This window comes from Zeus faber, assembly GCF_960531495.2.
Source record: "Zeus faber genome assembly, chromosome: 10".
Lineage (NCBI taxonomy): Eukaryota > Metazoa > Chordata > Actinopteri > Zeiformes > Zeidae > Zeus > Zeus faber.
The window spans coordinates 12,949,417-12,974,382 of record NC_137199.1 but is presented as its reverse complement, the minus strand read 5'-3'; the positions used below and the strand labels follow the sequence as shown (position 1 = coordinate 12,974,382).

The window sequence follows — 24,966 nt, the reverse complement described above, 5'->3', positions numbered from 1 at the left end:
TGCAACGATGGCGGCAGAAACATTTCTTTCTCAGAATGCATAAACAATCAGTAACCAGTTCAAAACAGAAACGAAAACAAAGGAGCAATCATAATAACAATGACTACAGTACATCAGAGAATGATAAAATAAAATAAACAATGAATAAATAAACAATAAATAAGTAAGAAAGATGGAACAATAAAACATTTATTAAATAATAAATCAAGAAAAAAGAAATAAATAAACAATAAATAAATAAATAAGCATTAAATAAATAAGAAAGAAACAATAAATAAATTTATTAAACAATACATAAATTTATTAAACAATAAATAAATAAGCAATATATATAAATAAACAAACAATAAATAAGAAACAAACAAACAAACAATAAATACATTCATTAAATAATAAATGAACGATGAATACATAATAAATAAATAAATAAATAAATAAATAAATAAATAAATAAATAATAAAAAATAAATGTACAATTAATTATTTTTAATTAATTAATTGATTAATTGATTGTTTAATAAATTCATGAGCGATAAATATATAAATAAACAAACAATAAATAAATAAATAAATAAATAAATAAATAAATAAATAAGAAAGAAACAATAAATATATTCATAAAATAATAAAGAAATAAACTGTAAATAAATAAATAAATAAATACATAAACGCATTAGTTAATTAATTATGACGTACACAGTAAATAAATAAATAAATAAATAATAACATTCATTTTGGTGAGACTTCTTTAGACAAAATTTCTGTATATATTTTAACTTCTGGCGTGCATTTCCTATTCGTTATAAATTTAAGAGACTCAAAATAACATTCGATTTCAATTGGAAACAACTTGAAAGAACTGTATCTTCATGGATATGAAATTTCCCAAATTAAATTAAAAAAAAGTTGACAATCGTGCAGAAATTGTTATCCCTCCATTCAAAACAAGTGACAACACATTTCCCTCCAACGACGGTTGCATGTGTTGTTTTGCACAAAATATTGCTTTCTCCAAAGTCTTTCCAAAACGCAATACTATGGGCAACCATGGAAGAGATGAGGGACACTTCCTTGTTTCGTTTTGCGCAAAGCACATTTCTTATCGACCTCTCCAAATCTTGAAACACACGCGTGTTGGACATGTTCGTTCCGCGTCGCGCACTCTCGTCTGTGGAAGGAGAAACTCTGACGTGTTTAGCCACCTGCTAGTGACGTCACTTACCCCTCTGCCAGTGAGCGCTCTCTAAAACACCGTTGAGGAAGCGGTTCTTTCAACACGGGGACGCCCCCGGTCATTCGTGGCTTCGGCTAGTTCAGAGCCACTCCCGTTCAACCGGGTTAAACGTGGAACATTAAAATAACAAAACAAAAAACGACAGCACACAACGCACGCCGGACCCGTAGGTGGCGGAAATGCAGCGATAAACCGGATGTGCCAACCGCCGATAAACAACAATATGACGATAATATTCATAATAATAAACATTGTACGGGCGCGATTCCCACTCCGGGCCGATGGGAGACGGTCGAAGTTGTCGCCAACCGGCATAAAAAATAAGGAAAAAGCGTCCACACGAATACACGGAAAACTCATGTGAGGATTAAAAATCTAAAGTTCTATCCGGGATGGTGTCGCTCCGCCGCGAGGCCGACGGCGGCCCGGCCACCGAGCGGCAGGCCGCGTAGGCTTGACGGAGCGAGACTTCCGGGGAGGTCCTCGGCGGCCGCTGCCGCCGCCGAGTCGGGACGCCCCACTGGGGGCGACCTCAGAGCGAGGGCGGGCCGGCGGGAGCTTCGCGAACTGGGTTTCCGTTGCCGAGCGGGTGGACACAGGGTCGCCATGAGCCACGCCAAGTGTCGACCGGCAAACTCGGGTGAGTCGGATGATCGCTGGACCATATGAACATTTTATTGAACATTTCATGAACCCCGATAAGAGCTAAGTCAACGCGTCTCGAATTTGAACTTAAAATCCGACTTGTCGTACATATACCTGCAATAAACAACGGAAGTGGGGAGATTATGCTATTTCATCGCGCTGAGATTCTGCTGTTTTGACAGTTCAATCAGTGTGAGAATAAAAGTCGCTCGATAGATAGATCCCCGGGGGAAAATCACATTAGCTGACACCAAAACAATAGGCAGTCATAAGGATAAAATAATAAGAATTACCAAAAAAAAAATGCTTATGAAAATAGAAAACATGTGCAATATACCCATTAAGCCTAACAACAATAATTAATAAACCTCTACATGGACCATTCACACTGTCAAAAATAGAACTGGCATACATGTTACATGAGGTGGAATAAGGGGGATTTGGGTTATCATTATCCATTATTCAGATTGCGCAGTAATTCTGACTCAGCACAAAGTTTACTGTGGACGTTGTTCCGGAAGTAGTGCGTCTCCTGGCAACTCCAATAAACAACACAGGCACAATGTTAGAGCTCCCTGATATCACATTTACATGGAGGTGATGCTGAAAATATTGCAAGATGTTTCACTCGGATTAAGGTTTAGCAGTGGCGGCAGAAGTGCTCAGAGCTTCAGTGAGTGTCAAGTCAAATGCAGAACCCTGACAAAATAACTAGTGAAAGTACCACGTTGACATTTCTACTTCAGTTAAACCATACAAGCGTTGCTGTTAAAAGTAAAAATACTTGTCATGTCCCTGATATAACGGCCTATAATACGGCATGAAGTGCCACTGTAGCTTTTTTTTTCTGTTTAAAGAAACGAAAAAAGTATAAAGGAACACACGTTAGACGTAGTCGAGTAAAAAGTATACGTATTTGCTTTGAAATGGAGTGGAATAAAAGTTGAAAGTCCCCGATACTGAATATACTTCTTGACCTGAAAAATGTACTTAAATATGCGCACAAAGTTTTTATACTTTGATTACTTTCAACCACTGAGATGTACTTCTAATCTACTGTACTTCTATCGACTTCATTCAGATTTGTTAAAAAAAACAACAGCCTGATGAAATACAACTAAATAAGTTCAGGTATACTATCCAATATGAAAACTGAATGCCATAGCTTATTTGCAGTAAAAACCTAGGGCCTGTACAAATGTTTTTTTTGCACAGTCAAGCTCTGAAAACACAAGGAAACAATCTTCTTCAAGTATATTGTACACAATCTCTCCCTGTGTTTAATGGCTATGGTCAAGCCTGTATGTGCCAGCACCCCTTTTGAAAATAAGTTAATTATTAAAGAGGTCTTTTGTCATTTAGGCACTTAAATATAGCTTTTGGTCCCTCCCCTATTCAGAAAAGGAGGCGATCTCCTTGGAAGACCTGAAGGCCCTCCTGGGGGAGAGCCAGAGTCTACTGCTGGTTGACGTTCGTTCTAAAGAGGAAGTGGATAAAGGATGCATTCCGGGATCTATCCACATACCTGGTAGGCTCACTCAGACTGAATTACATGGGGGGGGAAGAAATGTATACAGTCGATTCACAGTGTCGTTTTTTTATTTAAAAAAATATCCTATTTTCTTGTGGAAATGTATACATAGATTCCTGCCTCGTAAAAAATCAGATCTCTACTGAGCGGTCGCATGAAAGTGTCACTTGAAAATATGACATTTTTATAGTTGTTGCAACAGTTTGCACTGCATTAGTGAATTTATATTTTAGAAAAGCAGTTTATGTAGGTCTCGTTTAACAAATTCCTCCCCGCCTTCCTTTCTCCCTTTTCCAAGTTGACTCAGTGGAGAGTGCTCTTGCACTGGACCCTGCAGAATTCAAGGCCAAATACGGGGTAACAAAGCCACCGCTCGATGCCCCAGATCTGGTGTTCCACTGCCACATGGGCAAGCGAGGAAAGGTGGCTACTGACAAAGCACTTGAAATGGGATTCCAGAAGTAAATAAGTATTCACTACTCTATGTATCTATCTATGAATTATCGTGTGTGTGTGTGTGTGTGTGTGTGTGTGTGTGTGTGTGTGTGTGTGTGTGTGTGTGTGTGTGTGTGTGTGTGTGTGTGTGTGTCTGTACCGATTAGCCACAACATTAAAACCACTGACAGGTGAAGTGAATAACATTGCTAATCTTGTTCAAACGGCACCTGTCAAGGGGTGGGATATATTAGGCAGCAATGTCGCGCAACATGCTGCCGGTGCTCCATGCTGCTTCTACTGTAGTGTTACGTCGTTCATGGACGATCTAATTAATTTGAATGGCTCAAAATATTAAAGTATTACAGTTTTATGTCGTTTGTTTAAGTTGCTGTGTCCTTTACTGTTTGTGACATTGAACTTGATACACCAGAAACAAACGGCATTTCTCCTGGTAATGGAAAAGCTGTAAATCGCCTATTTTTAAACGTTTTTAAACCCGGGTCAACCCGCTAATTTTGATGTGAAAACGGTATTACAGGACTTAAAAAGATCAGCTGCTAATGTCTTGGTGCCAGATACCACAGGACATTGGTGGCGCTTTTAACGTGTGTGTGTGTGTGTGTGTGTGTGTGTGTGTGTGTGTGTGTGTGTGTGTGTGTGTGTGTGTGTGTGTGTGTGTGTGTGTGTGTGTGTGTGTGAATGCTCATTATCAGAACACAGGCCTTGATGCCTGTGTTTTGATAATGAGAATTGCTGTTTTTAATCTATTTCCAACAAAAAGTATTCCTGTACCCAATTAGACTCCCAGTGCAAAGACTTGGCATAACTAGACGGTGACGTTAAAATTAACACGAGTCTTGTGATTTGTTTGGTTTTCAGTGCACGTAACTATGCTGGGGGATACCAGGAGTGGTCTAAGAAAGAAGGAAAATGATTGCTGGTGATGCACAGCATTGTCTGCAGAAGTTGGAATTATGAAAGTCACACATCCAAAATTGATAAATCTTTAGAAGGTTTTTTTTACATCCTGTTATTTAAAGTATTTGGATGAATGTATACACTTTGCTCAAATGTTAATAAATATTCATTTTTGGAAATCATTCATGTATGTATCATGTATTATTTAATTTGCAATAGATTACATAATATGATCTTCACATGCATACTGAAATTCCTACTGTTTATTCCCTTCAAGTTTCATTCATAACAAACATTTTACCTTCATTGAAATGCCTTATTCATCTCAGATTATTTCAAATGGTATACATTTGCGATCGTGGAATGATATGTGTGGCAGTTTGGCCTAAGACAGGCCACCCAGGTGGTGTTTTCAGGGCTCTCTGACACAGAGACACAGGCAATGGGGTTGAAGAGTACCAGTTTTATTGTAGAGTGAGCACGATGAAATAAGCCCCGAACAGCCACACTGATCCGGAGCCCAATAACCAGGTGTGGCTGCTAAAACGACACCACCCCATCCCCGCACCACATACCCCTAACACTAAACTGAGGCCAGGGAGAATCCCTGGCCGAGGCCTACTATGACACAGGGTTCCTATACCATAACATAACAAAACACTGGACTCAAAATAGTCCAACAAAATAGAAAAGGTCCCCTTCCCCAGAGACCTGGTTCCGCGGAACAGCGCTGTCCATGGGCTTCCTACCCCCGGGCTGGCGGAGGTGTAGCCCGGCTTGACTGTTGCAGGGGCTGCTTGAAGGGGTGGCCTGGCAGCTGGGCAGAGCAGCTAGCTGCAAGCGGTTACCCGTGGTGGTTGCTGTGGCTGCTTCTCCCCCGGTCCTCCACGGGACATCCTGGGTATGGCTGCTACCAGTCGGGAAAGGGCTGGTGCTGTGGCTGCCCGTTGACCTGCTTCGTGGCTTCAGTGAGCATTTGGAGGGTCACACTCGTGTGTGTGTGTGTGTGTGTGTGTGTGTGTGTGTGTGTGTGTGTGTGTGTGTGTGTGTGTGTGTGTGTGTGTGTGTGTGTGTGTGTGTGTGTGGGGGATGGGGGTTTTTCCTGTTGCTCACTGATTATAATTATGAGCAACAGGCGTACAGCCACACTTATCCTGGGCCATATTACCGAGACCCAAGTCAAGTGTGGCTGCTAAAACCACACCACAAAATGATTTACTTTAAAAAAATATACAAAACATTGTTTGTACTCACTCAGGTCTAAACGTTCCTCTTGGCCTCGGGTGGTATTACTCATTGGATCTCAATTGGTCCAACCAGAGGATCCAGATTTCTTCTTAGTCATTAATTTACAAACCCAAACTTAATTTAATGTGAACTATTCAACTTGATTTCATACAATGAGCAGTGCAGAGATTCACGTTACTTCAGTGTTTCTCAAAAACGCTGAACCAGAAAAGCGTGCAACAAGGGCTCAAACGACAATACCACGAAGTACAAATTCTATTTCAAATTCGAATGTGTTTTAAATAGTCTTGCACTGTAAATGATGAGGTCTTAACGTCGGAATAGATCCATTTCAATTCTATTTCTCCACATACGATCTTCTGCGTTGGTTTAAAACGCATCCTGAGCCTCCAAAACATCTACCTACACTTTAATACAGACAGCAATGAAATCCAAACTATGCGTAATATTCAGTACGACACTGAATTGGACAAAAACAGCGTGGACCTCAATGCCGAGGTCCACCTGAAACCGACCCAGCTCGGGGCCGAGACCCGCTGCTTGACAACCCATATGCAAGCGGACGCAGCGCGCGCGGGCGTTTTCCCGTGCCGGTGCGAGGCGCGAGAGGAGGCGGCCGCGGAGGAGCTGTCGATGTCCGGAGGAGGGGTCCAGCGTGTAACGCAAACTTGTTCCGTCCGTTATGGGACACATTTTAACCCGCGCAAGACAGCCTTCTCTCCGCTGTCAGCTGGGGGGGGGGGGGAGACTGGGGGATTTTCAAAGAAAGACCCTGTATTCGTTGTACAGTATGTGACGTACCTTAGCTGGACGCTGAAAACTAGCTTTCACCAGTGACCTCGCCTGACGTGTTTTGTTTTTGTCTTTTTGACCATAGCTCATTCGCTTGCTCATGCTGTTGAAAAAGCAGAGCGCCAGGAGGGCAAAGAAGGAAGAAGGGGGGCTCCTGGTGCTGCTGTGGACCAGCCAGGACCAACGACACACTGGTAAACCTCAGTGATTCCCAATGAAATAATGAAGCGTGACGGGTATGAATGAGAATAGATGTTTCTCTATGGTATTGAGACTCTCCACCCAACTACATACTCCATATGTGTGGTGTGGGTCCCCACCTGAAAGATGACGTGGATACCCATTTAAAACACACCAGCACCACTGGCACGCGCGGGTATATAAGGCATGACTTCACATTTTTGATCTTCACTGAGCAGTCCTAAGCTGCTTTCACACATGCACCGCAACCCTGAAATTATCCGCTACATTACCCGGATGAGCTGTGTGTGTGTGAATACAAATGTCGGAATCATTTGACCCGGACATTACCCGAATTTTACCGTGCAGGCACCCTAGTACAAAGTCTGGGTAATGTTCGATTGAGGGGCATGTGTGAACAGAGCATGTAATTGTCTGGATCATTCACAGTGAGCGAATGGTCATGCGCCAGTTATTTACCTTCGTGCGGATCTTCGTAGCTGATGCGTACTCTTTTCTGCTTACTTCATTATTCCCCCCCCTCCCCCCTTGTTTATATTGCGGATACGTCCAAATACATGGAGTATCAACGCAAAAAAGGCCAAACTCCTGGTAAGTCTGTAGCCTCGTCCGCCATCTTGGGTGTACTGTAAAACTGCAGCATCATTACATCACGTACGGCCTCCTGCACATTCTATCCAGGCCCCGCCTCTCGTCCAAACCAAACAGAACTAACAATTATTTCCAGGTAATGTAAACGCATCCAACATGGACAATCTCCATTCTTTTGCTACATGTGAAACGTGTTAACCCCGGAGACCAGATAATCAGGTCGAGACATTATCCGGATGTTTTCCAGAGTGCATGTGGGCAAGCAGATCAAGATGTGGGTCTAAGCAGAAGTGTATAAGAAAACAACGACAGAAAATAATACAAGCGATCTACTTATGATACAGACAGACAGTTATATCCACTGCATGTGCACGTGAAAGCTGGCATGTGGCTCCTCTCGGGATTGCTGTCACCTCTCATTTGTCAGTCATCGGGGCTCCGGCAGTCATCAAGCATCCCAAAGGCGTATTCCGCAGCAATGCCCTCTGATACGCTCAGGTATAGCTCTATTGTGGAATCCGGCATTGTCGGTGAGGATCAGTGGGGTGCGCTGAGTCTGAGGGAGCAGGCTGGGTCCGTGACCTGTTGTCGGACGCGTCCCTGGAAGGCTGAGGCGTGGTGAACGGGGGGCAGAGGAATTGGGGGCCGCTGCAGCAGCAGGAGGGCCTTCCAGCAAATTGACATTGATTGTTGAGGGCGGGCCAACTCGCTCTGCGGAAATTCCCGCCACGCCTGCACGGTCACCATGTGCTGCTGAGAATGGACAGTGTGCGTCCAGCAGCTTGCATCAACAGGCAGGGGCGCCTCGGCTCCCCTCGCCTTTGCCGACTTGCGCACGAACTGTGGGTGTGGGCGTCACCACGCCTTCTATCCCTCCAAGCAGTACAGGCGCCTGGGCTGGAGAATCAGGCAGCACAGCGGTTGCGGATTTGTTCGCCTCAAGGGAATCAACACAACTGCTCCCTGTTCTGACAGACACCCTGGCCCATCAGTGGCCCCAAGCCTTTGTATGCATTTCCCCCCTTTGGTCTCCTTCCTCCCCTTCTGCAGGGGATTCGGATAGAGGAAGGGCGGCTAGTCCTGATAGCCCTGAACAGGCCTCACATGGTCTGGTTCTCAGACATCCCATTGTTGATATGGGGGGAGCCATGGGAGCTTTCAGCCTGGAAGGAGGACTTCAACTTTGGGCCTGGCCTCTTAGCAATTGGTCTGCGGTGGTGCAGACCCTGAAGGGGGCACCATACGAGGGCAGCATACTCATACCGTTAAAGGATGAGTCATGGCGCGGGGCGAACCAAGCAAACCCATTTGCGTGTGGGTCTCATGAGATCCTGCATTTCCTGCAGGGTCACACAGAGAGCCACAATTACAATGTAACCTACAGTTCAGTGAATGCATTGGATGAAATGTTTCAATATATTATACTAGTTTCAGATCTAGGTCATCAATTTGGACCTTGAAGGATCACGATCATTCCTCAGCGAATAATTTACAAAATGTCAAAGTTCTGCGGACAATTCAAACTGAACCAGCCAAGTGAGGCGACCAACATTCAAACTCACAATTAAAGGCCAAGCAAGACTCACCCTGCTTTTTTTTTTTTTTTGCCTGCTCCACAACAGAAAACAACTTGTATATACAACAACTGCCACGGTAGTAAGCACACCACCTAGGTTCTATAGGAAACCTATATATACACTGACAGCCTTGCTCATGGGTAAAAACTAAAAAACATGTCTTGGCATCACCTCGTGGAAGATGAAAAACATGTGTTATTCTGTGTTCAGTAAACATTAAACTGTTTGGTAGCCTGCTTTTACAACTTCTTTTTCCAAAAAGTTAACACACATAACTTTGGCTAAGTGATTCCAGTCTACTGTAATTACAGCATATGCCTCTATCTTTTACAGGGGTTCCTGGTGTGCCTAATAGCTAATATAACACCCGCGGCCATTCACTAGGATTTTAAAGATCTTTTGAAACAACTTCAAAACATCTTGTGAGAATCACAAGTCGATTTTGTTTTCAGGGTCATTAAGAGGCAGTTGTTTCGTTCGAAAGATCCTAGGTCTTAAGTCTCGTCTACTACAATGGATGCTAGAATCGTAAGATTTGTGCTCGTGTGTGCACTACTGGGATGGAAGGCTTGTGACTGAATGTGTGATGCTGCCTTGAAGCCTTTTGGTTTATCCATGCCACACAGATGTGGTGTATGGTACAGTTGCGGCTGCCGGTCCGTGGTGTGCTGATGTCCCGTCGCAAAAGCTAGATCAAGGTACACATGCACACACATCAGCACATCCACAGAGTTTCTGGTCCGTTATGATCCACGTGTTTGACAGCTGGTTGTACCTGTTGTCACAGACTCACTTCAGAAGCTGTTTCCCTCCGAAGGCCCACATCCCCAGCCTGATCCAGAGGAGCTGTGCAGCTTCACTGACATGCACGGCCCTCTCCACTTCCTCCTTTCCCTTCAGGTGCCGCATAAATACGACCTTACACTTATTTTAGGATTTTTCAGGATGTGCAGCCTCTGTGCCGTGAGAACACAGAGCACTGTGGTTACTTTCTCAACATCTCTATCTGTGTGGTAATTAGTGACTTGTAGATCCTCATTGAACTGGAAGTGTCCAAATAAGCCAGGAGCCATGAATGAGCCATTCATAGTCTAACTGAAAAACTAAAAAAAAATGATGTGGACCTATCTCTGTGAGCTATACAGGTGAGAGATGAAAGACCGTTTGGCCAAGAGCAACTTCATCACATAGAAGCGTTCCTGCACAGACTCAGTCTGACGAATGCACGGGTGAGGAAAACCTATTTGCTCTCTGTCATTGATCCAGAATCGGATTATTCTGAGATTGCTAATGTTGACTTTAATTCTTGTCTCGCACAGATTAAAATCCATCTCAATTTTAAATCGAGTCAGGGGACCTTCCGGCAAACGTTTAAGTATGTTATTTAAGGCTGTCACGTCATCCCGCCTTGAAAGCTGTTATTAAAATGAACTCAGAAGTATAATCCATCAATAGGTCTGTTGTTTCCACCATCTACCCATGTCCACCTGTAACAGCTTTGTATTATGATGAAATGTCTATTTAATTATTATAATTAGTGTCTTCACAGTGTTATGTGTCCTCGTAGTGTGAAGCTACAGAAGAAAATTACACTGAAAGACCAGCAGCCAACATACTTGAACGTCACCTCTTATATAAAGTCAGTAGCACTGTTGTCTGTTATTAGGCTTTTATGTACTTATGAACACATATTTGACAACATTATGCAGTAAATTATATATTAAGATACAGTAAATTATAAATCATACAATAAACACTACATGATGATACTTGATATGATGTAATTATATGATATGTATGATATATTTAATATGTTATACAAAACAACAAAATACATTTTAGTTGTATAGGCATGTGTATGAATGTGAATTTTAAAAGTGAAATGTGAAAAAAGTGAAACAATTGAAATTGATTGTGGTCCAATTAAGCTCTCCGCTTGGCGTGGAGAAAAAAGCCTGGTGTGATGGAGGACACCCTGTGGTTGGGGACAGGTTTTTACTTAATGCCCCCCCTGAAGCCATTGAGGAAGGCCTCTATGGGGAACTCGGTCTGCAGCCAGTCGTGCTGCTCAGCCCCTGTGTGCTGCAATACCCCAACCTGGCAACCCGGCTCACGCACATACAAATATCCTTCACTGGTTGGATCTAGGGCTGTAAGGATCATGATGTGTTAGTTGATGATTAATGACCATACAAATAATTGTGAAAAGCCACTGCGTTGTATTTTTGTGTTGTTTACTTTTTGCACAAGAGCAATTTACTGACATTGATCATTGGAACATAAATATTTGGGTTGACAGGTGCTTTGTCCGAACCAAACTGATGGAAACATGTTCTATTTGTATCCGATCGGAGACACATAATTGACATGGAAATGCAACCGCACACAGTTTCTTGACTGGACATGTGGTCAGGTGTTGGTCTACAGCCCCAGTAACCTGCCTGTCCCGGGACCTTCAAGCTTCTTCCAGCACCTGCCTGCTTCACTGGACTGCTGTGAACTGGGTCTGAGCGGCCTTCGCTGCTCCACATCCACCGGTGAGACACACACATGTCGGAAGATGCAAGATATAAAACCATATTATAACATTTGATTGTCAGGTTTCTCATCCTAACCAGGTATATTCTATATTAAATGACCAATTTTAAACATACAGCTCGGCCTTATACATTTTTCTACATGTGTCTGCGAGGCTTATGAAATCATAAGTTATGTACGGTGTAATGCAGACTACGCTCAGGTGTTTTATTTATTTTTTACTTTTGAAACGGTAAATAGTCTCAGGGATCAGCTTTTTTTCTCTCCCTTTTTCTGCGTTCTGTGAAGTGGTACGATGAGCGATGCATTCCTGCCGTATCCTCTGCAGATCTGGTGCCCAGCGGTGGGATCGTGTACACTGTGGAAGGTGGGCACACAGAGGAGTCAGCGACAGAGGAATGGAATCCTGCTTCCGTGGAGCAGAGACTCTCTCTGTTCCTCTTCCTGCATCACAGGGACCCGTTCATCTCTGAGCACTCTGAAGCCCTCGGTGAGCTGCCCAGCCTGTCGCTCATTACAACTTTTTCGAACTTGTGTTTTATTATTGGCCAATCTATTCGTATAGACAAGTATGTATTGAGTTTAACAGATAAACCTGAGCTTTCTCAACGTGAATACCATCTAAAATAGGCCAACAAAACGTCAAATTATGCCATGAGCAGGGGTAGTAATCATAACAGTGTGTATATGCTTACCTTTTTCAAAAGGAGATTTTGTTTTTGACATTGGAACATAAAAATCTGCAGTTAATTTGCCTCAACTCAACTGATGGAAACGCTAACTAGTTAAATTACACATTCTATTTATTTAGATACTTTTATTTGGACATGACATGATTGTGGAATCTAATAGATTTGCAAAGTTAGCGATTTGATGGAAACGAATTATCACGGTCAGCTCAGATGGTTGTGATCGTCTGAGCCACACTGAGTCTACATTCATCTGTCTCTGTCATCCCGTCACATCTTCCTGTAGCTCCTCTGTATACAGTAACCACAGCATGTTTGTGAATCCTCTCCAGCTGCTGAGGAGCTCATAGAGCACCACCTAGAGGCAATTCTCAGCAACAATAGGAAGGCGGTGACGACCGCCCTGCAGACTGAGTTAACAAGTGTGCTGAAATCTCACCGACAGAGAAGAAAGGCAAGCTATGATCTCTTTTTTTATGTTTTCACCGGAGGACAAATAACATTAATAAAAGTCACAAACAATACAATGACTTTGCATGACATTACGTAATTTAGCAGGTGACTTTAGAATAAGTACATTTGTCATTAGTGACCAATCCAGTAACACGTTGTGGAATCACAGTACACACATAACACAGAAAAAGTAGATAAAACCATCACAAGTGGCGTTTCAATTGGCAATCCATGAGATCGTCTGTGTTGGGTGGATTACCCTACTAAGTCCTTGTATTCCATTCGAAACTGCAACATTCTTTGGTGTCAAGGTGGCAGCATGGGCTTCAAGGATACTGTATCTCCATAATCAGGTGCAGACATTACAGTGGATTTCATGCTGATTTGATTCATCTGTTCTTAAAGGAGAAACCATTTTTATCCCGTTTCCTCAAACCATTTTGGATTTAAATTGTAATGCCCCACTTCATATTTAAGGATGTGCCACTACACGGTGTACAATATAGTATATTGTACATGTTTGATTTGGTTCTCTTTGCGTGGTGTTTCAGGCCAATGAAAAGATATGCTCAGCTTTTGAGGTGATGCTGAGCTCTGCTCTCAGCGTGGTGAGCAGCAGCAGTAACTTGGGCTTTAGGACGGCTTGTCTGGAAAACATGAAGGTAGGCGAGAAATAAGTTATTCATTCATTCACTCATTTTGCCGTGTGATTACAAGGAGGAAACATGGCTTTTGCGTTGCACTCCTATCGCAAATAACTTTTGAAAGTGCACTTTTTGGAGGAGACTTTTGCAAACTTTACAACAGCGAATAGAATCATGGTCGTGCATTTGACTATTAAAAAAAATAGAATGGGTACTGTGTATGTCCCTGTTTTTCAGGTGAGTGACACCCATGAGCTCTCAGCAGCCCTGCGTCAAGCGCTGAGGAGGGTGACGTCATGGAAGTTCGTTCCCAGGAGCACATGCCACATAATTCAGGTTGAGTGAGAGTCCCAAGGGGCTGATTGCAGAAGACAATCACCTAACATACGTCCAAATGTGCATTTAAACTCTGAGTAAGTCGTTTAAGCTGATATCTTTCTTGACGTTTGTCGATTACTTCAACAGGAAGACGTGCCGCCTGACAGAAATGAGCACACCAGGAGGGAAACCTGAGAAATATTTCCCCTCTTTCATCTCACGTTCATTGGAGTGACTTTGATTTTGACTTAACACTCTGAAGGCAATTCCCATTATGTGTATCCTGGTTATGTGAGGCATGGTGTTGGTGCATTTGAAAAATGGCCAAACAATTATATTGTGTTGAATGCATCATATAAAGTTATTTTGTATGCGTACATATTTTGTTTTGTGTTGAGTTTTCAAAACATGGCGGTGTTGCGTCACTTTGCAGCAGGCCTCCATCTGCTAATGAACCAACGAGTGTTGTGAGCCTGAGTCCAGGAAACACTGGTACGGGATGGGCTTCAACTTAAAACACCAATGACACTTCCACTGCATGGACAGCCTCAAACCTGCAAGATGTAGAAGTATTTATAAGAATGGTGTCAAGATATGGCAGGTGTAGGCTTGGGTTGCCAGTCGTGGGTTGGGCGTTTGGAGGCAAAATTCCCCTCGAATATATATCGATGTATTAGTGGATGTTAATAGGAAAACTCAAGAAATATACAGTGTCGATTTACAATGAAATCGATTTTTATCGTTCTATTTTCGATCTATTTTCTATTCTCTATCCATCCGCTGTTCCTTTTCATAGCATTGAGTACTGAGGCTGCAGACATAACTTAGTTGTACGTTGACGGCGACAACGATATTCCATTCGATCTAATGAAACCGAAGCGAGACGCAACGCTGATCTCGACCAACGTGCGGAAAGGTCCGCGCCTAGAAGGGCATTCGATCGGACCTTCAGCCTCGTAGCTCCAATCAACCCATTCTGGAGCGGAAGCATCTTGAACTCGACCTCGAACTTGAACTTGAACAAGCGTCACGTTCGACGAGACGTTGCCGCGGGCGTTAGGTGGCGCTGTAGCAACTTAAGAGGCGTCGACTTCCGGTGCCGGATGCGCTGTGACGTGGCTTCCCTCCCGGAAGCATTTTTTTTTTTGTTTTGTTTGTTTTTACGCGGTAAAATGTGAAGTCCCCGGATGCCGCGTACGCGAGAAGTGTCCTTCCGTGGGTCCTCGCACTAGAACGCTCATTTTATTTGTCGATGTTTCAAGTGGCAGCGCTCCAGCGAACGCCGCGCCCCCCCCCGTTGCTGTGACTCGTTGTAACCGCGTCTTTGCCTCGTCGTAGATCGGTCATTCAATAACTTCAGTCGGTTGAACGAAAGCCCCATGGCGGCGGTAACCCTGGAAAGCGTCAAGTCAGAGCTGGAGCTGTTCGACATCCCCTGCGAGGATGAATCCATACTGGACAAGCGTACGTTATTATTATTATTATTATTATTATTGTTATTCATAAATATACCTACCATGGTGAGTGCCCGGTGTGCTTTTGCAGACACGTTTAGTTTTGGGCTCCGTGTTGTGAAACTGATTGCCAAACAGTGATTGCGGCACCTCGCCGCCGAACCCTGTCGCAGAAACGTAATTGATGCCTCGAAGTGGCTTGGTTTCATCCCACGAGGGTTATATTTTTAAAGATCGTAGCCCACCCAGCTCGTTTGACCTGCTGAAATGCCTTTGAAGGGCCAACGCCGGGGACATGTCGCTTTCCCGTTTGCCAAAAAGTGATTGCAGGGTGGGAAAGGGTCTGGGTGCTACATATAAAGGGCCAATACAACTCGTAAAAATGCCGTTTTGCACTTGTCAAAAAGTGAGCCCCTATCTTGTGACTGAACGGTTGTTTATGACTCAAAATGACTTGGTTTCTTTAACGGGGATTGTATTTGACAGATCATAGCCCACCCATTGGACGGCAATCGTTTTTTGGTGGATGATCACTTTTTTGGCACAACACCGATATTCCGTTGATTCTTTCATTGTTGTGTCTCTCTTACAGTGTTGGAGCAGTGCATCTGCAACAGGCTGCAGGGGGATGAGATAGTGCTGGAGTGGGTGGCATTCAGCACCACTAAAAATGGTCTGAAACTCACCGTAGACACCTTAGACCAATTTGAGCATGAAGTGAGTCAAGCTCTTGGTGGTCTTTGAGAATGTGAAGAAGTGGTCTTGTATTATTGTTTTTGGCCTCAAATAAGGCAGAATCAGTAGTGTTCTTTGTTGCAAAACTCTCCCATCGCGGGTATTTTAAAGCTCATAATCCAACCTCTGCCAATGGATGACATTTCAATGTACTTTACCCTCTTTGTTCCCTGTGAAGGTTTTAACGAAAAAAATCAAGTCAAAACAAAGCTCGAAGAAGGAGGACCTGCACAATAGGACCAGAGACATCCATTCGCTGCAGGACCTGTATCCTTTACACTCACTCCTTACATTCACACAGCACAATAGCATTGCCAATATTTTATTAATGTTAATATTCCTTAGTTTATTTTTTTAATAGGATGAAGGCAGAAGAAGAGGAGGAGAATCTTTTGGATTCCTATACAACTCCTGCTAAAGTATGCTTATTTAATGCTGTATTTGATGCTGCACTTAAATTGTTGCTTTGTATTTTGGGTGAAGACGTATCATTATTTTCCTCTGTCTAGTCCCTGAATTGGACTGTTTGTATTGGACATTGCTGAATGACTTTCACTTAAACAGTGTGCATAGCGGTTATGGAGTTTTTGTGTTTGCAGGGCTCTCAGAAGCGTGCTCTGACGACCCCCGAGCACCCCCAGTCCAAAAGGATTGCGGCAACCCTGCTGACCAGCCCAGGACTTCTGCTTTCCCCTGGAAGCTTTTCTCCAGGGTACAAAACCTGTCAACAGGCATTTACACGTCACAATTTTAATCCTGTATCACCCCCCACGTATATTCACAGAACCCCTTTCTGTCTCTGCAGTGCAACCCCTTCACAGAAGTACAGCCAGCGTGGGGCAAAGGGGGAGGTGGTGGTCAAGTTTGGAGCGGACCAGGGAGCTCAGTGGGCGGGGAGGAAGGGCCAGGGTGCAGGGCTCTGCCTGGAGCTCCTGGAGGGGAATGAAGAGACACTCCGCTGTGGCTACAAGTTCATGTTCCAGAGGCTCCGTGATGTTCGCAATGGTGTGACAACCCTTGTTTCACTGTGAACCACTAAAATAGCAATACTCATCTAGACATTCGCTGGTTTAATCTTTTTATGATGCAACAGTCTTGAACAAAACACTAACTACAGTATGTGACAAAAAACATAGACTTCTCCAGGGTATCATGTTTTTTATGATTATATAAGCAAACTGTTGTATCTATTGTCCACTCATGTGGTGATTGACAGTCTGACTTTCCATCATGGTACAATGGAAACTTATCTCAGTTTAGTGTCTAGTGAATGATGATGCTTTCCCCTGTGGTCATTGCCAGTTATTGCAATAATAATGATGACCATATAAACTTCTGCTATTACCACTAGAGTTGTACAGTGATACCAAGTTATTTATATTATCCAACCCTTGATTTGACTAAGATTTAAACCGATTAAAGACCTAGAATTTGACTGACGGATACAAGTTGCTTATAGACCTAGATCTATAGTTTCGGAATGATTTTTACCCAAAACTGGTGACTCATCCTATTCTCTGTACAAGACAGGAAAAGTACATTGGTTGTTTTTGTTTTTTTTCCATCCCCAGTGTTGATGGAGAAGATTGAAGAGCTGGGGGAGATGCTCAGATCTCAATACAACATTGAGGAATTCTCTCCCGTCTCTCTACCTGCCCAGGTGCAGAAAAATTGCAGAAATGTTTTTGAAATGGCGGAACCTGGGAGAAGTGCTTGCAAAAGAATGACTGGGGGCAGAAATTCCTGAAATATACTGTATTACTATTCAATTCAATCCAAATTATGGATCATGTTTTTTGATGGCATAAACACCAGTTGATTGTTGTAGCTACCCAGACCAAACCATGCAAGATGAAAATATTATGAATGTTTGATAACATTTTTTTATTTTCAAATAGTGCATAACTGAAAACAGGCATTTGTTGTCTGGCCTTCCTTCTGACCTACAGGATGTTGTGACCGTGCTGGGGCAGGTGTGCTGCGACAGCAACGGGAAGTTGAATGCTCAGTCGCTGTTGTTGGAGGCGGGGCCGGAGCAAGGCGGCCAGCAGGTCTCTGTCGACCTGTCAGAGCTCGGAGAATACTCCTTGTTTCCTGGTCAGGTGAGCCGAGGGAACCCTCGCCGTTTGGGCTCTGTCACTGACCTTCCTGAATCCTTTCATATGTTGCCCTGCTTTTTAGCTGTTAAGACACACACACACACACACACACACACACACACACACACAATGGGGGTGGTCTCTCCTTTGCCTGTGCGCTGAGGTTCGTGCGCTGCAGGTTACAGGGCCACCCAGAGTAACAGAGCATGCCAAGGACCTGGGGGGAAGGCTCGCCCGGCGTCTGACCGAGAAACTCTGACATCAGCAAACCCCTCGCATGAGAGAACCCAAAATGGCGTCGCACAGTGGGTGGATGGCAGGGACCACTTAGTAGTAGCTCTGGTCCAATTTCTGTTCCCGAACGCGAGCTTCAGAGTATGTACTGTATTTCAGAGTAATCTAACTAGATGTTGTAGAAGTAGAAAATAGGCCTAGGCATTTCAGTGGTTACAACTGTGGTTTGGTTGGAAGTCAGCTCTTGTGCCTGTCCTGTGTGCCTGCAGGTGGTGGTGATGGAGGGGATGAACACCACTGGAAGGAGGCTGGTGGCGTCAAAGCTCTACGAGGTGAGTGAAACACCACCCTGCGGGTTTTAACTGAGTGGTAGGGAGGTGGGGTCCGATACTGTGCTTGTTTATTTATCTTATTTGGAAAGGAGGGATGGTTTCCTGTTGTATCCCATTCTAATTGATCAAAGCCCTGATTAAATCTAATAAAACTTGAGCAATCTGAATAAATCTCTAAAAATTGGTTCCTGGATATCTTTCAGCTCACTGTTATTGCAACTGAAAATGTCTGTTTGTATCAGCAAGTACATAAGAGTGAGTACTGTCTTTAAAACAATGATAACCTTTACTTGTATAGCATCTTTCATACATGACATGTAACTCAAATGCTTTTCATTAAAGGACCATCAAATAGTAACAATAAAAGCACAGAAAACAAGCAAAATGCATTTACAAAGTTAAATAATGCTATCACTGCGTCCTGTGGTGCTGAAATACGTGATTTCAGGTCTAATATATTTCAGCTCCTTGTGTGTAATGACCGCCCCCTCCGCTATTTGCAGGGAGTTCCTCTTCCTTTTTACTCCCCGGAGGTGAAGCAGGAGATGGATGAAGGTAAGAAACTAGGCTAGAGGGCAGGACGAGCAGTTTGGATTACTGTACAAATCACTCTTAAAGCTCTCAGCATTGTCAGAAGCTTGGAAAGCAATTTGAAAATATTTTTTTTATCATTTAGACTCCTGATTTAAAGGTAGGCTCCAGTATTTCTTATATTTTATATATATTTTTTTTGTTTTGTTTTTTTTTTACCCAACTGAAACAATGTTGTGGCCTTTGCCCCATTGACCTGCGCATTGCAGCTCGGTGAAGTTATTCTCTCAAAACTGGGTCAATTAGAAAGATTCTCATGACAATCACTAGGGTTGATTCCCAGTTATCGTAAAAATCAGGTCTAGGTTTAAATGCTTGAGTTTTCCTCTAAATACTCCTTCCAGACAATGAACCTTATCAGTGCAGTAAATTGATAACACTTTCTAAACTTCATAGACTGTTTTGGCTTTTCTAATCAACCCCTCTACCTGCTTGATCTTTATATCCACATTTCTAGTTTCTCAATGATTTATTTTGTGTAAATTATATAAAATATTATTAAAAGCATCAAGGGTCATCCCCAATATGTCGTCCAAATGATCGATACTGAGGTATTTGTCCGAGCCCTAAATCCTACGTGTATCACCTTCCTGCAGTTTTGGAGCCAGTGAGTGTACTGGTGGCGTGTGGACCGTTCACTCCTTCTGACAGTCTGACCTTTGACCCCCTGCTGGACCTGATAACGGTCATCGTCAGGGATCGACCTGACGTCTGCGTGCTGGTGTGTTGATCCAATCTTGTTCTCTCGTGTTGTGTACATGCCTCATGGACGTTTATAGTTTATTAGTTCCTGAACCGTATTCTTTGTGTTTTGTTTTTATTGTTGTTTTTATTCCTTTTTTTGTTGTTAATTTTCCCCAGCTGGGTCCCTTTGTCGACTCCAAGCATCAACAGATAGAGGTAAGAGACACAAATAAACGCACTACGGGAATCTAGGCCAAAGCCCCTGCGATTTATTGTGTTATCTCGATAATTATTCAATCTTAGTGGCATCTTGACATTTTAGTTGTTTTGGTTTTTTTTGTTTTTATTTATAAATATTGACCCATCATATGCATGCCTACGTAAAAACTGGATTTATTTAAAAAGATATGTAAAGATCTCTGTTGATCTTGTTTTGACTATTAAAAGCTTAAAGGAAAGACTCTTTTAGGTGGAGCTGATCTATTGTCGCTCTGTGTTTCTGGCAGAAAGCTCAGGTGACAGAGTCGTACAAGACCATTTTCTCCAGGTGCATCGAAAGCATCGTGGAAGGGACCAAAAGGTATACGACTGGTTTCACACCAAATCGAACATGAGCCTGTGTTTGTTTTTACTGGCTTGTACGCTGCAAGCTCACTCTAGGCTTCTTGTCGATAGAGTAACGATACAAATATGGCGATCTTCGGTTATAATATCTTTATAAAATCCTTTGCCAAAATGGGATACCTGAACTGAACCCCCCCCCTGAAAAACTGGGGAAATTGTCATATAAGATGTTTTCAAATGGAATCAGCAAATAGGAGGAAATTAGGTGCCTGTATTTGTAACTATCTGTGGCCTCATCCCTCCAGTGTCGGTTGTCGGCTGGTGTTTGTTCCCTCTCAAAGAGACGTCCACCATCACTTCATCTATCCCCAGCCCCCCTTCACCCTGCCGGACCTCAGCCAGGACCAGGCTCAGGTCTGTCTGTGATCCCCTGAGGATGCGCTGGTCCTTCTTCCTGTCCCTCGGGGGGTAAACAGCTAAATATCCTCCCCAGGGTTGATTCTTTGGGCTCTCTGTGCCAACAAAGGTTTTGAATACTTTTCAATGGCTAACAGCTGTGAAGATGCAATTGGTGTTGAAGTGATTATTTTGTTGTGCAGCGTGTGATGCTGGTCTCTGACCCCTGCACTCTTCTGATCAACGGCGTGACCTTGGGTCTGACCTCCACCGACATCCTGCTACACATTGGCGCCGAGGAGATCAGCTGGTAAAGAGCTCGGTCAACTTTCATTCATAAACTTTGTATATTAAAATAATTTTTCGAGAAATTGCATTTGTATGTTGTACTCTGGTAGCGCTGCACCACATTATCACTGCTGATGCTGGGAACCGATCCACTCCGTTAGTTTTACTGAGCAGTAACAGTTACTGTAGGGTCACAGTAGCGGATCGATTGACATTTAATCCGTATTCTACTTATAATCCATAGCGCTGCCGGATCTGACAGATTCTCGCGCATTCTGAAGCACATGTTGACCCAGAGAAGGTAAGAGAGGAGAGGAGAGGAAAGCACAGTGTTTCATTTTAAGCTGGACCTCTTTAGTGACCTCCCCCTGCCCCCCGCCCTGTGCAGCTACTACCCCCTGTACCCCCCCGTGGAAGAGGTGAACATGGACTACGAGAAGTTCCAGAGCTTCGGCCAGATGCCGCTCACGCCCGACCTCCTCATTGTTCCCTCGGAGCTGCGCTACTTCATCAGGGTAGGTTTGCCGCGCGACTTCTCTCCTGGGGATTGAGTATTTGACACATTTCGACTTGAGACATTAAGCTAAGGCAGTCAGCTTGCAGCCCCGGGCACGGGGATGGAATTGGCCTCGTCTCATCTGAATCTGCTGAGACAAAAAACTAATTACCCCAAAAATTGGCGTATGAGGTAGTAGGAGCTTTTTTCAGGGTTCTTATGAGGACCTAAAGGTGCTTGAATGTCATTCTCACAGATTCAAGTACGAGAAAACCTTGAAAAAAGCCCCTTTTGTGTAGAAGTGCTTGAAAAGTCCTTGAAAAAAAAAAACGATGATTGAAAACCTGTGATATTCCTCCTGGTCTTGTTATACAAAGCGTAACGTAGTAACATCTTTCCAAAATCGCATTTGCGACATCGATTATGCCAGAGAAATGTAAATTGAATCCAGCATTGTTGAAATACACTTATAATAGTAGATGACAATGAGAATTAGAATACATATATAGATACGTTATACTAATATAAAGAATAGACAATAAGATTAAGAGTATATTTTAATTAATAAAGATCAAATTAAAGAGAATTAAAAGTCCTTAAAAATGAAAAAATAGTGCTTAAAGCTCTCAGCATTGTCAGAAGCTTGGAAAGCAATTCGAAAATATTTTTTTATCATTTAGACTCCTGATTTAAAGGGAGGCTCCAGTATTTCTTATATATATATATATATATATATATATATATATTATTATTATTATTATTTATTTATTTATTTTTTATTTTTTATTTTTATTTTTTTACCCAACTGAAACAATGTTGTGGCCTTTGCCCCATTGACCTACGCATTGCAGCTCGGTGAAGTTATTCTCTCAAAACTGGGTCAATTAGAATGATTCTCATGACAATCACTAGGGTTGATTCCCAGTTATCGTAAAAATCAGGTCTAGGTTTAAATGCTTGAGTTTTCCTCTAAATACTCCTTCCAGACAATGAACCTTATCAGTGCAGTAAATTGATAACACTTTGTGTTAGTGCTTAAAGTGCACTTAGTGCTTAAAAGGTCTTGAAGGTCCTTGAATTCCATTTTGTAATGGCAGAATGAACCCTTCCAAACCCAGCATCTATAGGTTTGACACTTCAGGCCCTGGCCATCTTAAAAAAAATAAATAAAACTGATTGTGATCTGTCTTCTAGGAGGTGATTGGCTGTGTATGCGTCAATCCGGGACGGCTGACCAAGGGGCAGGTGGGCGGGACCTACAGCCGACTGCTCATCCAGCGCAGCGTCCCATTGGAGGATGGCAAGAGAGTCAGCCCCTGTTTGGCATGTCAAGTAGTGAAGATCTAAAGGTTAAAATGCCGATCGTCAACAGGAAGGACCAAAAGCACTGTCTATGAATGACCCCAGAGACCCAATAAATACAACTTACACCATTTATTTTTATATAACAGTCGATAGAAAGCTTCTTCAGCCGTCACAAACTGTACGTTGTTCTGCTTGTCAGGAACTATCTGGCTTTTTGTCAATAAATTATTTTTTTCTCACTCTGTTGTTTTGTGCTTTTGACTTGGAGGATGTGCCAATGGTGATGTTAAAATGCACCCACTCTACGGTGACCCGATGTGTATAGCTTGTATGCCTACAAAACAATCATTTCCCATCGTGGGGTCCTAGAAGAGGTTCCAGGTGGGACTGTTTTCTTCCAAACCATTAGAGGCAGTACAATAATTACTGTTTTGATCCCAGTTTGACTCTTATTTTGCTATGCCCCCTACATATGGAATTTTGGACTAAACCATAACTAAACAATAAACAATGTGAGATTGTCATCCCAGCGGCAAAATCTTTCCAAATGGGGTTGGTGGCTTAACACGTATCAAATTGAGGGTCTTTGATATGAGGGGTTGAGAGTCCTTGTTCCACAAAACGACATTGTTTTAGCCGGTAACCCACACCGGCGCTTTCCCTCTGTAAAGTTAACTCCAGCAAAGGACTTTTGGTGAATTGTGCCTCGATAGAAGCCATGTGTGCGTATGTCAGTCATAGAAGCTGTCGATCTCAGAGTCGGTGTCTTGTTCGGCCTTGGTCCCTTTGTCCAGCGCCTCAGAGAAGGACTTCACGGTTTTACTTATCTCTGGGGAATCAAAAAGGGGTCACACGTTGGAAATGTCCATCTCAGACTAAAGTAAACAATGTACAGTTCAGCTTCATAGATGCACCTTTGGAAATTGTTGGGTCAGTTGAGTGGATGCTCATACCTTTGGCTTTGTCTGTCGAACATTGATTCTTTACGCTGAAAGCAGATAGTGGGGGAAAAAATCTTAAGAAATGCATAAAACATTTTCAAATGTAAAAAAAAAAAAATTTACCAAAAACAAACGTCACTTACTCTACTATTCGTGTCCCCGTTTGAGGTGCGAGAAGCTGCTCGATATCTTCCTCGTCATCGCTGAACTCTCCCGCAGGGTCTTCAGAGTTCCTGCTCTCTTCTCTCTCGTCGTCCTCCTCACCCGCTGCCACCTCCTCCTCCCACACCCTTTGCTCCCTCGTTTTAGATCTGGAGAGAGAAGTTCCCGTGCAGTTATGTCGCTGTGATGGCAGCTGTCTAGCTTGTCGTGGCGCCAGATCACCTGCCACCGCGCATTGGGCTGTACCTGTGCTCCTGTGGTGAGACAATGTCGTCATCCTCCTCTTCTTCATCCGGTTCCCCCGCCGCTCCCCCAGTCTCCGCCCCCTCTTCCCCCCCGTCCGGGCCCTTTTCATCCCCCGCCTCTGGGTCCCGGGAAACATCGGAGCCCTCGTTTTCGGTGTCGCCGGCTTCCTCCCCCTCTCCGTCGCAGGGGTCCTCCTCCCCTGACTCCTGGCTCTCTGTGATGCCCTCCTGTTCGCCCCTTCCGTCCTCCTCTTCCTCCTCCTTCCCCACAGATTTCGCCCCATCTTCCTCTCCCGCTTTGGCTCCTTCATCCTCCTCCACGGCCCCCTGGCTGCCTTCTTCCTTTCCCTCCAGATCCTCCTTGTTCTCAATCTTTTCGGAATCCCTGTCCAGTTTTAACTCCTCCGCCCCCTCCTCCTCTCCACCAGGGACGCTGCTTTCGTGCCCTGCCGTCTCTTCTCCATCTCCGTCTGGAGTCCTAACGGCCGCACTCGTTGGCTCCTCGCCGCTGCCCTCTGATTGGTCTCCCTTGCTCCCGGTCCTCTCTCTGGTCCCCTTCTCCACACTTTGTGCTTTGTCGACGGACAGTCCCTCGCTCCTGGGGCTGCTGCTTACTGGTTCCG

General features: G+C 43.6%; 3 protein-coding genes across 3 annotated transcripts; all 3 read left to right on the top strand.

Annotated features, from left to right (window-relative positions):
• Nucleotides 1-1,554: 1,554 nt before the first annotated feature.
• tstd1 (thiosulfate sulfurtransferase like domain containing 1) lies at nt 1,555-4,948 on the top strand. The gene is made up of 4 exons (XM_080007918.1): nt 1,555-1,874; nt 3,279-3,407; nt 3,709-3,871; nt 4,728-4,948. Exons 1-4 carry the CDS (start codon nt 1,841-1,843, stop codon nt 4,780-4,782), a joined length of 381 nt encoding a protein of 126 aa, XP_079864044.1. The 5' UTR covers nt 1,555-1,840; the 3' UTR covers nt 4,783-4,948.
• A 1,504-nt stretch (nt 4,949-6,452) lies between these two features.
• Nucleotides 6,453-13,844, top strand: top6bl (TOP6B like initiator of meiotic double strand breaks; the record flags this gene model as incomplete). The annotated part of the gene is made up of 9 exons (XM_080008131.1): nt 6,453-6,671; nt 6,892-7,000; nt 9,963-10,075; nt 11,123-11,299; nt 11,589-11,712; nt 12,042-12,203; nt 12,735-12,856; nt 13,407-13,517; nt 13,737-13,844. 9 exons carry the CDS (start codon nt 6,453-6,455, stop codon nt 13,842-13,844), a joined length of 1,245 nt encoding a protein of 414 aa, XP_079864257.1.
• A 1,190-nt stretch (nt 13,845-15,034) lies between these two features.
• Nucleotides 15,035-23,234, top strand: pola2 (polymerase (DNA directed), alpha 2). The gene is made up of 18 exons (XM_080007905.1): nt 15,035-15,281; nt 15,864-15,988; nt 16,185-16,273; nt 16,368-16,425; nt 16,606-16,718; nt 16,812-17,011; nt 17,578-17,666; nt 17,956-18,108; nt 18,609-18,671; nt 19,175-19,226; nt 19,859-19,983; nt 20,124-20,162; nt 20,453-20,526; nt 20,816-20,924; nt 21,110-21,216; nt 21,439-21,495; nt 21,583-21,709; nt 22,885-23,234. The coding sequence occupies exons 1-18, from the start codon at nt 15,197-15,199 to the stop codon at nt 23,035-23,037; spliced, it is 1,818 nt and encodes a 605-aa protein (XP_079864031.1). The 5' UTR covers nt 15,035-15,196; the 3' UTR covers nt 23,038-23,234.
• The last annotated feature ends 1,732 nt before the right edge of the window (nt 23,235-24,966 follow it).

Excerpts from the sequence above, each read along its gene's own strand:
- pola2 (XM_080007905.1), top strand. The coding sequence starts at position 15,197 with ATGGCGGCGGTAACCCTGGAAAGCGTCAAGTCAGAGCTGGAGCTGTTC. Across the intron at positions 16,274-16,367 it reads ATCCATTCGCTGCAGGACCT|GATGAAGGCAGAAGAAGAGG; the intron begins GTATCCTTTACA and ends TTTTTTTAATAG. Across the intron at positions 18,109-18,608 it reads ACTCCTTGTTTCCTGGTCAG|GTGGTGGTGATGGAGGGGAT; the intron begins GTGAGCCGAGGG and ends GTGTGCCTGCAG.
- tstd1 (XM_080007918.1), top strand. The coding sequence starts at position 1,841 with ATGAGCCACGCCAAGTGTCGACCGGCAAACTCGG. Across the intron at positions 3,408-3,708 it reads GGGATCTATCCACATACCTG|TTGACTCAGTGGAGAGTGCT; the intron begins GTAGGCTCACTC and ends CCCTTTTCCAAG. Across the intron at positions 3,872-4,727 it reads CTTGAAATGGGATTCCAGAA|TGCACGTAACTATGCTGGGG; the intron begins GTAAATAAGTAT and ends TTTGGTTTTCAG.